Raw genomic sequence first — 14,844 nt, forward strand, 5'->3', positions numbered from 1 at the left:
CATGGGTCAGTCACTATCCACGAATTAGATAACAAAATGTTTACGTCAGTACTCACACTCCAGATTTCAGGGTGGTAATTTTAAGCATGTGTTGTTTCTTCAGTTTTCACTAACCTAGTAATTACATAACATCTCCTCATGATCATATCTGCTATCCAAAGTGCCCTTCACTCTTCCTTGCCGAGCTGGGTGTAGAATCTGGAAATGGGGGCGGGAACTTCCAGGGCTCGGTAGGAATCAGCTGCCATGGGCAGCATCAGTTATGATTTGGAGGAAGTAGAGGAACCAGAAAAGGGAGGGAGAACAGCTCTTCTTGTGTAGGTTACTCGTTAAGTCAGGAATTCCTAATAATGGTATGCATCTCTTTAGAAAAATTCTATCTTCATAGGTTATGAAATCATAATTGTGACTTAATTGCAAAGCAACATGTGTAAGCACTAAACCAAGGGCTGAGTATTTTGTTGACCACTTATTTACTTGTAAACATCTAAGGCAGCTTAATCCTGACAGTATCAGCATACTTCGATGTTTTCCATCATCTCTTCCTCTGTAGAAATCTCTCCAAGCCCATAGCTGTGCAGTACAAAGAAAAAGAAGATCGTTACGTGGACACATACAAGGTAGGTTTAGTTTTTCCTCATGTATTTTGATAAGTAAAAACTGGATTTTTGTTTTACAGACTGTTTTACTTAATTTTAAATGTATTGATTTTTCTGTTTCCCACTTCCTTGTGCTTTGATTAACAGTCAACTTTTTAAATATTATTTTCTGTCTTAATTCTCTGAAAACATTTTGCCCAGAAAAAGAAATGCACTTACTGTTACATAAATTGGAAGCTCATAATCGTTGTAATGTTCAAATATATAAATAATTATATTCCTTATAAAAATCACAAAGATTTCCAGGGACCTGCTATTTGTATCCCCTAGTGTTATATATAATAATATCAATATATTTATAATGTACCATAATCCCTTATTATTCATCTCAGCAAATTGTTCACAGGTTTATTAACAAAAAATACTGGATTGTAAAGTTTAAAAATAGAAATTAATTACCCATTTCTGTGAAATTAATATTAATGGAATCCTGCTGGAGATTTTTAAAAACCCATTAGTCATATGTTACATTCTTCACAACAGTATCAAGATAGGAGCAGCTGAAGTAGTTTTCTCATATTCACTACGTTATCTTATGTCAAAGTTCCAGAAAGGTCCATCCAAGCATCTTACAACTGTCACTGCTTGATTCTTCTGCAGCTAAAAATGCAGCAGTGTTATGGGAATCAAAGAGAAGTGACTCCAGAAAATTCACTGTCACCTGACTTTGTTATTAGAGACAGACAGAAGCTACAGGAGATGAGAATAGTGACAGATATTAAAAATTTGGTTGAGCTTCTTGCTTTATGATGGGAAGACAGGAATAGTTGAAAAGTCACCACCGTCTTCGTTATTTCTGTGTAACTCCACTGCAAAACAGCTATAAAATGTTATATTAAAGAATTCCAATAATATGATACAGGTTTTACATTTCTATTGCAGTTTCTCTGCTAGAGAAGCATTTCTCTAAAGAATGTAGCATTACAGCTTGAAACCCTCTTAAGACACAGACATCTCTAGTGAGAGTGGCAGCTCTTATTTATTGAGCCCTTGACCAGTTGAGATATATTAGATATATATTATCTAAACTGATATTATTATCAGTTTAGATTTATGTATTAGTTGGGAGTCAGAGGGCTGGGAGGTGGGGTACAGAACAGGTGGGTTCTCTATGAGCAAATGAGAGGGTAAACGTGCATGGTCAGGCCTTAGTGGGGCACCAGACCCCCGGACACTCAGGAGGGCTGAGGGCAAGCCATGGAGAATGGCGTCTAACGGGCAGCAGAGAAGGATGGGAAAGAAGACAAGTGAGGCGGCTCCAGCTCTGCCTGGAGCTCACTGTCACGAGTTCTGGTCCCTGTGTCCTTCAGTACCTGGAGGAGGAGTACCGCAAAGGAGCCCGGGAAGACGACCCGATGCCCCCGGTGCAGCCCTACCACTACGGTTCCCACTACTCCAACAGCGGCACCGTGCTTCACTTCCTGGTCAGGATGCCTCCTTTCACAAAGATGTTTTTAGCCTATCAAGGTAAGGGTTGTTTCATAACTACCTCAAAGGTCAGATTGGTCATCAGGGATAAAACACTTGACTGACGTCCTGAGAATGTACTGAAACTAATCAAATCATAGGAAAAAGAATTCTATATATTCCCGCAACAAAATTCTCTTCAAGAAACCAGCAGTGGTACTAGGAGGACGCAGAATTCATGTCTCCACACAACCAGGGCACCTACCAGGCCCCAGTGGGGGACCGCGGACACCTGAGGGGATGGGAGGACCCCACAGTGACTGGGTAGGACACGGGGCATGGGGGGAGTGAAGGGGGAGGAGAAGTGGAGGTGGGATGGGACTGGCGCCCCTGAGGGGAAGGGATTCCAGGCCCGAAGGGGGAAGTTGGGGAACCACTGGGAGGGCAGAGGATCAAAAGGGAGTGTGGCCAGGTTTCCCCTGCCCACTTGGGCCCCCAGGAACCTGCTGAGATCCCTGGGCCTGATCCTCTGCCCACCGAAGCCCCCTGCAGGCACGCGGGTCCTGAGGGAGTGGGAGGTGGGGAAGGGGGAGGAAAAGTAAAGGCCAGACCTCCGGGGCCAGCACCCCTGAAGGGTGGCTGGGGGAGGGAAGGAGTTCCTACACCCAGCAGGACCCACCCAGGCTTAGGGGTCCAGTGGCGATGGGGGAGACAGTGGGGGAGGGGCACAAAGGAGGGGAGGGGCACAAAGGAACGGAGGGGAACGGGGCCAGCACTTTCCCTGTCCACTTAGGCACCAGGGAACGTGTTGGGCTCCTGGTCCTAATCCTCTGCCCTTGGAGCCTCCCTCCTGCCGCACAGAGCCCAAGCCCCACCCTTATCCCCCCACCCAGGGCCCCACCTCTACACTCAGAGACCCCCTCTGAAACCCCCTCCAATGCGCTAGGCCTAAACCCCACACACACACCCTAAGGCAGGGCCCTGCCTCCAAACTCGGGAACTGTACACTCCAGAGACGCTCCTTTTGAGGTGCTGCCTCTCCCCTTCCATGCAGGTCCTAAGCAGAGGCCCCACCCCATGCTGAAACATCACCCCCCCCACCTGCCTAGGTCCTGCTCCACCCTAAACCCCGCCCCTGCCTAAGTTCCATCCCCCGCCTAAACCCCACCCCTATAGCCAAGGCTTTTTTTTTTCTTTTTTCCTCTTTTAGATTGGAGTTCTGTTTTTTTGATTCATTGTTGTTGATTCTTTTTTTTTTTTTACATCTTTATTGGAGTATAATTGCTTTAAAATGGTGTGTTAGTTTCTGCTTTATAACAAAGTGAATCAGTTATACATATACATATGTTCCCACATCCCTTCCCTCTTACATCTCCCTCCCTTCCACCCTCCCTATCCCACCCCTCTAGGTGGTCACAAAGCACTGAGCTGATCTCCCTCTGCTATGTGGCTGCTTGATTCTTTTATATTTTTATTTTTCCTAATAAATCTTTTAGTTTTCTAATTTTGTTCTTTATACTTTGTTATCGTTCTCTCCTTTTAACTTACCCCTCCCCCCCTTTTTTTTTCTTTTTTCTGTTGTGGTTTTATTTTGCCTTGTTGCAGTTGTTTTAATTATAGTTTTATTTTTCCTAATATATTTTTATCTTTCTAATTTTATTTTGTTTTTTATTCTTTAATATTGTACTGCTCCTTTTTTTCTTTCTTTCTTTCTTTTTTTTTTTACCTCGCCACAAAGCTTGCGGGATCTTGGTTCCCAGGCCAGAGGTTAGGCCCAAGCTCCTGTGGTGGGAGCTCCGAGTCCAAACCGCTGGACTAACAGAGAATCTTAGACCCCAGGGAATATTAATCACAGTGAGGCCTCCCAGAGATCCTCATCTCATCACCAAGACCCAGCTCTATCCAACGGCCTGCAAACTGCAGTGCTGGACATCTCAGGCCAAACAACCAGTAAGACAGGAATACAGCACCATCCATCAAAAAAAAGAAAAAGAAAAAGAAATGACAAAAAAATATGTTACAGACAAAGGAGCAAGGTAAAAACCTACAAGACCAAATAAATGAAGACAAAATAGGCAACCTACCTGAAAAAGAATTCAGAGTAATGATAGTAAAGATGATCCAAAATCTCAGAAACAGAATAGAGAAAATACAAGAAACATTTAACAAGGATCTGGAAGAACTAAAGGGCAAACAAACAGTGATGAACAACACAATTACTAAAATTAAAAATAACTCTACAAGGAATCAATAGCAGAATAACTGAGGCAGAAGAACGGATAAGTGAGCTGGAAGATAAAATGGTGGAAATAACTGCCAGGGAGCAGAATAAAGAAAAAAGAATGAAAAGAATTGAGGACAGTCTCAGAGACCTCTGGGACAACATTCAACGCACCAACATTCGAGCTATAGGGGTCCCAGAAGAAGAAGAGAAAAAGAAAGGGTCTGAGAAAATATTTGAAGAGATTATAGTCAAAAACTTCCCTGACGTGTGAAAGGAAATAGTCAAGTCCAGGAAGCACAGAGTGTACCATACAGGATAAACCCAAGGAGAAACACACCGAGACACGTATTAATCAAACTATCAAATATTAAATACAAAGAAAAAATATTAGGAGGAGCAAGGGAAAAGCAGCAAATAACATACAAACAAGGGAATCCCCATAAGGTTAACGGCTGATCTTTCAGCAGAAACTGCAAGCCAGAAGGGAGTGGCAGGACATATTTAAAGTTATGAAAGGGAAAAACCTACAACCAAGATTACTCTACCCAGCAGGGATCTCATTCAGAGTTGATGGAGAAATTAAAACCTTTACAGACAACAAAAGTTAAGAGAATTCAGCACCACCAAACCAGCTTAACAACAAATGCTAAAGGGACTTATCTAGGCAGGAAACACAAGAGAAGGAAAAGACCTACAAAAACAAACCCAAGACAATTAAGAAAATGGAGCATACATATCGATAACTACCTTAAATGTAAATGGATTAAAGCTCCAACCTAAAGACATAGACTGGCTGAATGGATACAAAAACAAGACCTGTATATATGCTGTCTACAAGAGATGCGCTTCAGACCTAGGGACACATATAGACTGAAAGTGAGGGGATGGAAAAAGATATTCCATGCAAATGGAAATCAAAAGAAACCTGGAGGAGCAAGTCTCATATCAGACAAAATAGACTTTAAAATAAAGACTATTATAAGAGACAAAGAAGGACACTACATAATGAACAAGGGATTAATCCAAGAAGAAGATATAACAATTGTAAATATGTATGCACCCAACATAGGAGCATGTCAATACATAAGGCAAATGCTAACAGCCATAAAAGGGGAAATCGACAGTAACACAATCATAGTAGGGGACTTTAACACCCCACTTTCACCAGTGGACAGATCATCCAAAATGAAAATAAGGAAACACAAGCTTTAAATGACATATTAAACAAGAATGACTTGGGCTTCCCTGGTGGCGCAGTGGTTGAGAGTCCGCCTGCCGATGCAGGGGACACGGGTTCGTGCCCCGGTCCGGGAAGATCCCACATGCCGCGGAGCGGCTAGTGCCGTGAGCCATGGCCGCTGAGCCTGCGCATCCGGAGCCTGTGCTCCGCAACGGGAGAGGCCACAACAGTGAGAGGCCCGCATACCGAAAAAAAAAAAAAAAACAAGAATGACTTAATTGATATTTATAGGACATTCCATCCAAAAACAACAGAATACACTTTCTTCTCAAGTGCTCATGGAACATTCTCCAGGATAGACCATATCTTGGATCACAAATCAAGTCTTGGTAAATTTCAGAAAATTGAAATCATATCAAGTATCTCTTCCTACCACAACGCTATGAGACTAGATATCAATTACAGGAAGAAAACTGTAAAAAATACAAACACATGGAAACTAAACAATACGCTACTAAATAACCAAGAGATCACTGAAGAAATAAAAAAATACCTAGAAGCAAATGACAATGAAAACACGACGACCCAACACCTCTGGGATGCAGTAAAAGCAGTTCTAAGAGGGAAGGTTATAGTAATACAATACTACTGCAAGGAACAAGAAAAATCTCAAATACACAACCTAACCTTACATCTAAAGCAATTAGAGAAAGAATAACGAAAAAAAAACACCCGAAGTTAGCAGAAGGAAAGAAATCAAAGATCAGATCAGAAATACATGAAAAAGAACTGAAGGAAACAATAGCAAAGTTCAATAAAACTAAAAGCTTGTTCTTTGAGAAGATAAACAAAAATGATAACCATTAGCCAGACTCATCAAGAAAAAAAGGAAGACTCAAATAAACCAAATTAGAAATGAAAAAGGAGAAGTAACAACTGACACTGCAGAAGTACAAAGGATCATGAGAGATTACTACAAGCAACTCTATGCCAATAAAATGGACAACCTGGAAGAAATGGACAAATTCTTAGAAAAGTACAACCTTCTGAGACTGAACCAGGAAGAAATAGAAAGTATAAAAAAAACCAATCACAAGCACTAAAATTGAAACTGTGATTAAAAATCTTCCAACAAACAAAAGCCTAGGACCAGATGGCTTCACAGGCGAATTCTATCAAACATTTAGAGAAAAGCTAACACCTATCCTTCTCAAAGTCTTCCAAAATATAACAGAGGGAGGAACACTCCCAAACTCATTCTGCAAGGCCACCATCACCCTGATAACAAAACCAAAGATGTCACAAAGCAAGAAAACTACAGGCCAATATCACTGATGAACATAGATGCAAAAATCCTCAACAAAATACTAGCAAACAGCGCATTAAAAGGATCATACACCATGATCAAGTGGGGTTTATCCCAGGAATGCAAGGATTCTTCAGTATACGCAAATCAATGTGATACACCATATTAACAAACTGAAGGATAAAAACCGTATCATCATCTCAATAGATGCAGAAAAAGCTTTTGACAAAATTCAACACCCATTTATGATAAAAACTCTCCAGAAAGTAGGCATAGAGGGAACCTACCTCAACATAGTAAAGGCCATATATGACAAACCCACAGCCAACATCATTCTCAATGGTGAAAGACTGAAATCATTTCCTCTAAAATCAGGAACAAGAAAATGTTGCCCACTCTCACCACTGTTATTCAACATAGTTTTGGAAGTTTTAGCCACATCAATCAGAGAAAAAAAAGAAATAAAAGGAATCCAAATTGGAAAAGAAGAGGTCAAACTGTCACTGTTTGCAGATGACATGATACTATACATAGAGAATCCTAAAGATGCTACCAGAAAACTACTAGAGCTAATCAATGAATTTAGTAAAGTAGCAGGATACAAAATTAATGCACAGAAATGTCTTGCATTCCTATACATTAATGATGAAAAATCTGAAAGAGAAATTAAGGAAACACTCCCATTTACCATTGCAACAAAAAGAATAAAATACCTAGGAAGAAACCTACCTAAGAAGACAATAGACCTGTATGCAGAAAACTATAAGATACTGATGAAAGAAATTAAAGATGATACAAACAGATGCAGAGAAATTCCATGTTCTTGGATTGGAATAATCAACATTGTGAAAATGACTCTACTACCCAAAGCAATCTACAGATTCAGTGCAATCCCTATCAAACTACCAATGGCATTTTTCACAGAACTAGAACAAAAAAATTGCACAATTTGTAAGGAGACACAAAAGACCCCGAATAGCCAAAGCAATCTTGAGAAAGAAAAACGGAGCTGGAGGGATCAGTCTCCCAGACTTTGGACTATACTACAAAGCTACAGTCATCAAGACAGTATGGTGCTGGCACAAAAACAGAAATACAGATCAATGGAACAGGATAGAAAGCCCAGAGATAAACCCACACACATATGGTCACCTTATCTTTGATAAAGGAGGCAAGAGTATACAATGGAGAAAAGACAGCCTCTTCAGTAAGTGGTGCTGGGAAAACTGGACAGCTACATGTAAAAGAATGAAATTAGAACACTTCCTAACACCGTACACAAAAATAAACTCAAAATGGATTAAAAACCCAAATGCAAGGCCAGACACTATAAAACTCCTAGAGGAAAACATAGGCAGAACACTCTATGATATAAATCACAGCAAGATCCTTTTTGACCCACCTCCTAGAGAAATGGAAAAAAACCAAAAATAAACAAATGGGACCTAATGAAAGTTAAAAGCTTTTGCACAGCAAAGAAACCATAAACAAGACCAAAAGACAACCCTCAGAATGGGAGAAAATATTTTCAAATGAAGCAACTGACAAAGGATTACTCTCCATAATTTACAAGCAGCTCATGCAGCTCAATATCAAAAAAAACAAACAACCCAATCCGAAAATGGGCAGAAGACCTAAATAGACATTTCTCCAAAGAAGATATACAGATTACCAACAATCACATGAAAGAATGCTCAACATCACTAATCATTAGAGAAATGCAAATCAAAACTACAATGAGGTGTCACCTCACACCAGTCAGAATGGCCATCATCAAAAAATCTGCAAGCAGTAAATGCTGGAGAGGGTATGGAGAAAAGGGAACCCTCTTGCTCTGTTGGTGGGAATGTAAATTGATACAGCCACCCTGGAGAACAGTATAGAGGTTCTTTAAAAAACTAAAAATAGAGCTACCATATGACCCAGCAATCCCACTACTGGGCATATACCCTGAGAAAACCGTAATTCAGAAAGAGTCATGTACCACCATGTTCATTGCAGCACTATTTACAATAGCCAGGACATGGAAGCAACCTAAGTGTCCATTGACAGGTGAATGGATAAAGAAGATGTGGCACATATATACAATGGAATATTACTCAGCCATAAAAAGAAACGAAATAGAGTTATTTGTAGTGAGGTGGATGGACCTAGAGTCTGTCATACAGAGTGAAGTAAGTGAGAAAAAGAAAAACAGATACCATATGCTAACACATATATATGGACTCTGAAAAAAAAAACAAGGTTCTGAAGCACCTAGGGGCAGGACAGGAATAAAGACACAGACGTAGAGAATGGACTTGAGGACATGGGGTGGGGGAAGGGTAAGCTGGGACGAAGTGAGAGAGTGGCATGGACATATATACACTACCAAACGTAAAATAGATAGCTAGTGGGAAGCAGCTGCATAGCACAGGGAGATCAGCTCGGTGCTTTGTGACCACCTAGAGGGGTGGGATAGGGAGGGTGGGAGGGAGACGCAAGAGGGAGGGGATATGGGGATATATGTATATATATATAGCTTCACTTTGTTATACAGCAGCAACTAACACAATATTGTTAAGCAATTATACTCCAATAAAGATGGTTAAAAAAAAACAGCAGTAAGCTACATGATCTTGTTAATGTCTTACATTTTAGCTTCAAATTGAACATGTCTAAGTTTATAAAAGTGCAATTCACTATTTAAAAATTAATGTCATTCACATAGCATAAATTTTACCCTTTTTACCCTTTTAAAGTGTATGCAATTCACTTTTTTATAATGTTCAACTTAATAATTATTTGAGATCGCCTAAGTTATCTTTGACCCCTAAAGGGGAATATGTTATTGTCAGTTGTTCTGACAACTGAGTGAGTTGTAAGTGGTTATAGGAGAGCCACACTGCCACCTTCACTATAGTAACTGTCTAGTTAATCTTCTACCTGGGCATTTTCAGTGGCAGCCCTCAGGCCTCAAGATGACTGAGATAGAGATGAAGTTACTGCATTGTGTGCAAACAGGGACACACCCAACTGTCAGTTTCCAGTGAGAACCGTGGTTCTTGTCCTGTAGTGGTGCCTCCTGGCGCCCAGAGTCCTTTATGGAGTCATTATCCGTTCATTTACTCAACCCTTCTTGAACTTCTGTATATATTTATACTCATATGCAGCCTCTTGGAGGAATGAATTTTATAAACTGTAGACTACTTGGTCTATAAAAGGGGCTTTCTTATATTTGTCCCTCTGTCTGTACACAAAACAAATGTTCTGTATGACAGCTGTTCAAATATTTGAACATTACTGCCCTGTCCCCCTTCTCCTCTCACTCTTGTTTATTCCCAGGCTAATTACCCTTAGTTAATTTGACATCCAGTTGAGAGCCCCCTATATGCAAGGCCTTCCCAGCTGCTGCAAAAATAAATAAGACAGTTCTGTACTTAGTAAAGCGTTTTAAACGCTTAGTAACGCGTTTAAAAACTCATATTTAAGCCGTGTTTGCTCTGGTTTCCAAACCTGTCACTGCTCTGCTCATCTTTCTGGACATGTTCTGATTTGTGAATGCTCTGATTAAAAAGTGGCAGTCAGGGCTTCCCTGGTGGCGCAGTGGTTGGGAGTCCGCCTGCCGATTCAGGGGACACGGGTTCGTGCCCCGGTCCGGGAAGATCCCACATGCCGCGGAGCGGCTAGGCCCGTGAGCCATGGCCACTGAGCCTGCGCTTCCGGAGCCTGTGCTCCGCAACGGGAGAGGGCACAGCAGTGAGAGGCCTGCGTATCGAAAAACAACAACAACAACAACAACAAGTGGCAGAATAAAAAAGAATATTTCAGATGTGGTTTGGGGTGACTGCAGTGTATAACAGAACTGTTACTGCCCTCCGTTTCTTTTCATGTAGCCCAAGGATATAGTAATATAAAACTCCCAATCAACTATTATGCTAGGTTTTCCTCATTGTGTATTTAAGAATGATTAAAAAAAAAAAGAAAACAGGGACAACCTAAGTCCCCATTCAGTTTCTTCTGATTAATTTAAAATGATATGTGATGGCTTTTTAATTTATTTCTAGACTTCTCATTTAGTCCAGGGTTTCTCACCTTGGCACTGTAGTCATTTTGAGCTACATAATACTTTGTTATGGCGACTGTCCTGTGCATTGTAGGACATTTAGCAGTATCCCTGGCCCCTACCTACTAGATGCTAGTGGCATCCCCTCCCACCCAGCCGTGAGAACCAAAACTGTCTCTAGGCATTGCCAAGTGTCCCCCGGGGGACAAAAGTGCTAGGTTAACAACTACCAGTTGAGTTCATACATGTTCTAAATGATAGGAAATGTAGTATTACTTTTTTTTTTTATTAAGAAGCTGCAGAGAATTTAAAAATCCAAACAGAAACCTCAGTGTGCTTCTCCTGTTCCACAGTTCTGTAGTCTCTACTCTAGATATTGTGATTCCATCATAGCCTCACAGAACTGCCTTTAATTTTTCTGGATTCCATTTAGATTAATAACTTTTTCTCCTGAGTGAGTTAGTAAATATTTCTTTAAGTGGCCCAACCTACTTTCTGAGAAAAAAAAGAAATATTTATAAACCTAATTTCTCCCCAGATTTTATTTAGTGCCCAGCCAATGCTGACTCAACAGAATAGATGAGAAAGTAGTAATAGAAAATGTTGCTCGGCAAAGCAGGTCAGGCTTGTGGAAGATTTAGCATATTTTTTTAAAATCGTGCCTTGCTTGATGCTGAAATTAGTCTCTTACAGTCTCCAGATAAAAAGATGTTTCAAATTTCAGCAAGTTGAGAGGAGTTTTGGATGGTACAGCATGGTTCTGAAGAAGCATCCACGCTGCTGCTGTTTTTAGGCTGGTCTTTAGATATCATTTCATACTGTAGGATAGAAAGTCTGATAGCTGTTGACAGAAAAGACAGGGTCAAAACTCAGTTCTTGATTATTAATAGTGTTCACCAGAAAAACTTAACAAAGGAGTAAGTATTCTTAGTTTTATTTTCATTCATAGGAAATTTTACTTAATTTTTTAGGTTAGAGTTAGAACATCTAAAAAGCAATGCCCCCCCCAAAAAAAAGAAAAGAGAGAAGAAAAGAGGTAAAGAAATAATCTTCTTGATGGGGGAAAAAACTTATTTTACCTATTTGAACTTTAATTTTCCTTCCTTATTCTTTCATTCAGTAAATAAATGATTATCCAATTCCTAGAATGTGCTCGGTATGGTTGATATCCCAGGTCTCTGCTTTTACGGAACTTTCATTCTACTTGGGCAGACAGTAATCAATTAAACAAATAAGTGATATATATTTATCTAGTTATATGTACTATGAAAGCATAATACTGATTAAAAATAACAATGCAGTTGCAAATTATGTAGAGAAATATTTATTTTCAAGAACACGAATAATCTCTTTTAAACTATGGACAAAGTGAACATCATTTTAATCTTTTTGAAGTAGTAAAAGTGAATTAATTGTAACAAGTTTCAAATGGAATCAAGTCTTTGTGTCTTAAGTGTGTTATTTGTATTTTTTCAGATCAGAGTTTTGACATCCCAGACAGAACTTTTCATTCTACAAACACAACCTGGCGTCTCTCCTCTTTTGAGTCCATGACTGACGTGAAAGAACTTATCCCAGAGTTTTTCTATCTTCCAGAATTCTTAGTTAACCGTGAAGGTATAACAGTAAATCCTTTCTAATTTAAATTTCTGAGTGTACTTACTTTATAATTTTCCAAAAATAAAAATACCTTTTGTAAGTCCTAAAATTTGAGTCCCCAAATAAGAGAAATACCTTTACTTATTAAGTATATAATGTTATTTCCAAGTGAGCTTGAGGATGTTAAATATTTTATAGGACTAGGTATATCTGGAAAACTGTAACTTTTAACTATTAAAAGTATTTGTAAACATGTATTTTAATTCTGTTACAGAACTTGCTTTATTATTTTCTCTGATTACAAAAGTTATAATATGCTGATTATAAAAAAGTCATGAATTTATAAAGAACAATGTAAATTAACCAAAATCTCAATGATTTTATGAGGAATGACCAAGTTAGAAATAAAACAGTATAACTAGAGTTATCTAATAATGAAAAGGAATACTAGAAGATAAAATCAGATTTTCTGTGATGCCAGTGACTGACAATCTTGGTAATCTTACCTGTTCTTTAATGTAAGATCAGTTAATCCTTTACAGGGTATCTTTGGGTCATTTTCCTACATTACTTAATTTCATATTTTTATGTGACCTTTAGGAAATACATGAAATTGAGAATTATATCTTTAGAGAGGTTAATGTTAGACAAATTACTTCAGAATTTTTTCCTATATTAACTGGCCTCTCTGGAGTTATTTCGAGAATCATTAATAAATCCGTGCTGCTGATTACCTGGAGCAGGCTTCATAGTGTTGCCCAAGTGAGAAATGCCTCAGTGAAATATCAGCACCTGCAGTTGGGGGTACCTGCCTTGTGGCTTTCAATCAGGGACTCATTTCTCTGTCCAAAAAACCACATTCCTCTGTGGTTTCTTATATGTATGTTCCTGTTATCGATGGCTGCATAACGAATAACCCCAATACTTAGTGACTCAAAACAACATTAAATGTATTATCCATCACAGTTTCTGCAAGTCAGAAATTCAGGAACAGCTCAGCCAAGTGGTTTTTGTGGTTTGGGCTCAGGGTCTCTTGTGCGTTCAGGTTGGCTGGAGCTGGAACATCCAGGGGAACAGAGCAGCACGGGGCTGGTGGGCATCTCTCTCTTCAGGTAGTGTCCATGGTTTTCCATGTGGTTTCTCCACGTGGACTAGTGTGGACTTCCTCACAGCATGGCGGCCTCGGACACTCTACTTGGCAACTCAGGGTTCCAAAGGCAAGTGTCCCTAGAGAGGTGAGCAGAAGCTGCATGGCCTTTTCCAGCCTACTCTTGGAAGTCACACGGTGGCACTTACACTGCATTCTGTTTGTGAGGGAGTCACAAGTGCCTGCCCACATTCAAAAGGAAGGAGCATAGACTTTGCCATTTGATAGGGGAGCAGCAAGATTCTAGAAAAGCATGCACAACAGCAAGTGTTGTTATAGCCATTTTTGGAAACGGTAACTTGCTATAGCATACATCCTGCTGTTTCCTATAAGCATTCCTATAGGTAGAGACTACCTGTGGCTCAACCCCTCCTAGCTCAGCTCTTAGATGCCTCATCACCATTGATCAATCAGTAAGTCTCTGCTGCTTCCCATGAAGCCGCCACATAGAGTATGGAGGTGCTCAGCCAGTACATCCTAATGCTGTCACCCTGCAGCTGTCTGTCAGATGACTGCTGGGATTTTTGAGGTGACCCTCACCCCCACCCCGTATTAATTTTATATAAGCCCTTAGTTTATATTTTATATCATATCATTTCAGAGTACTTCCAGAATTAGTGAAGATCCTTCTAACTGTTTTCACAAGATCAAGAAGTAGGCAGACAGCAACTTAATTTTACATGGAGCATGATTAGCTTTTAAGAGGTCTTTTTAAATTTGGATTCTGCTATGGTGTTCAGATTTTCTGTCCATTAAAAAAAAAAGTAGCACAAAAAAATTTCTGTTCAAAGGTAACATTTCCTTTAGGACAATTTTTTAAAGAAACACTTCTGAGATTTTTGTTTACACTAGCAGACTAATGAGGCAATTAGATAATACCTTATTTACATCGCGGAAGAACCCTCTTACTCAGTGTGTTAGTATAATTTTGTTGTCCACAGGAATGCTTAGTGGAAATGAAATCAGAACGGACCTATAGATTTACCATAAAATTAATAGACTAAGACAGTTCATTCTAAGAATGTGTATACTTTGTATTCGTTGAGTTTTTAAACTACAGAATGCTAATACTTACTACATATAAGTAGTCTTGAATTTATTATATGTTAACACCAATCATTCTGAAATGCTTATACAAAAGCCTTCACTTTATTTTAATCAGGCTTACAATTGAGATATTTTCTCACTTGATACATTTGAAGATTTGATAACTGGAATATTGGAATTAGTGGACGATGATTTTCTGCTTGTTTTTCAATATGATATAAAGTGGTGGT

The 14,844-nt window shown here is 39.5% G+C and overlaps 1 protein-coding gene across 1 annotated transcript in view; it reads left to right on the forward strand.

Moving 5' to 3' along the window:
* LYST (lysosomal trafficking regulator) overlaps positions 1–14,844 on the forward strand; it is a gene marked incomplete at both ends in the record, with an annotated part of 150,969 nt that overhangs the window by 103,241 nt on the left and 32,884 nt on the right. The window contains 3 exons of the mRNA XM_079697574.1: positions 554–620; positions 1,970–2,126; positions 12,298–12,438. Of these exons, the coding sequence (XP_079553700.1) occupies positions 554–620; positions 1,970–2,126; positions 12,298–12,438 (365 nt within the window). The remainder of the gene's footprint in view (positions 1–553; positions 621–1,969; positions 2,127–12,297; positions 12,439–14,844) is intronic.

The sequence above is a fragment of the Hyperoodon ampullatus genome, assembly GCF_949752795.1.
Source record: "Hyperoodon ampullatus genome assembly, chromosome: 1".
Taxonomy (NCBI): domain Eukaryota; kingdom Metazoa; phylum Chordata; class Mammalia; order Artiodactyla; family Ziphiidae; genus Hyperoodon; species Hyperoodon ampullatus.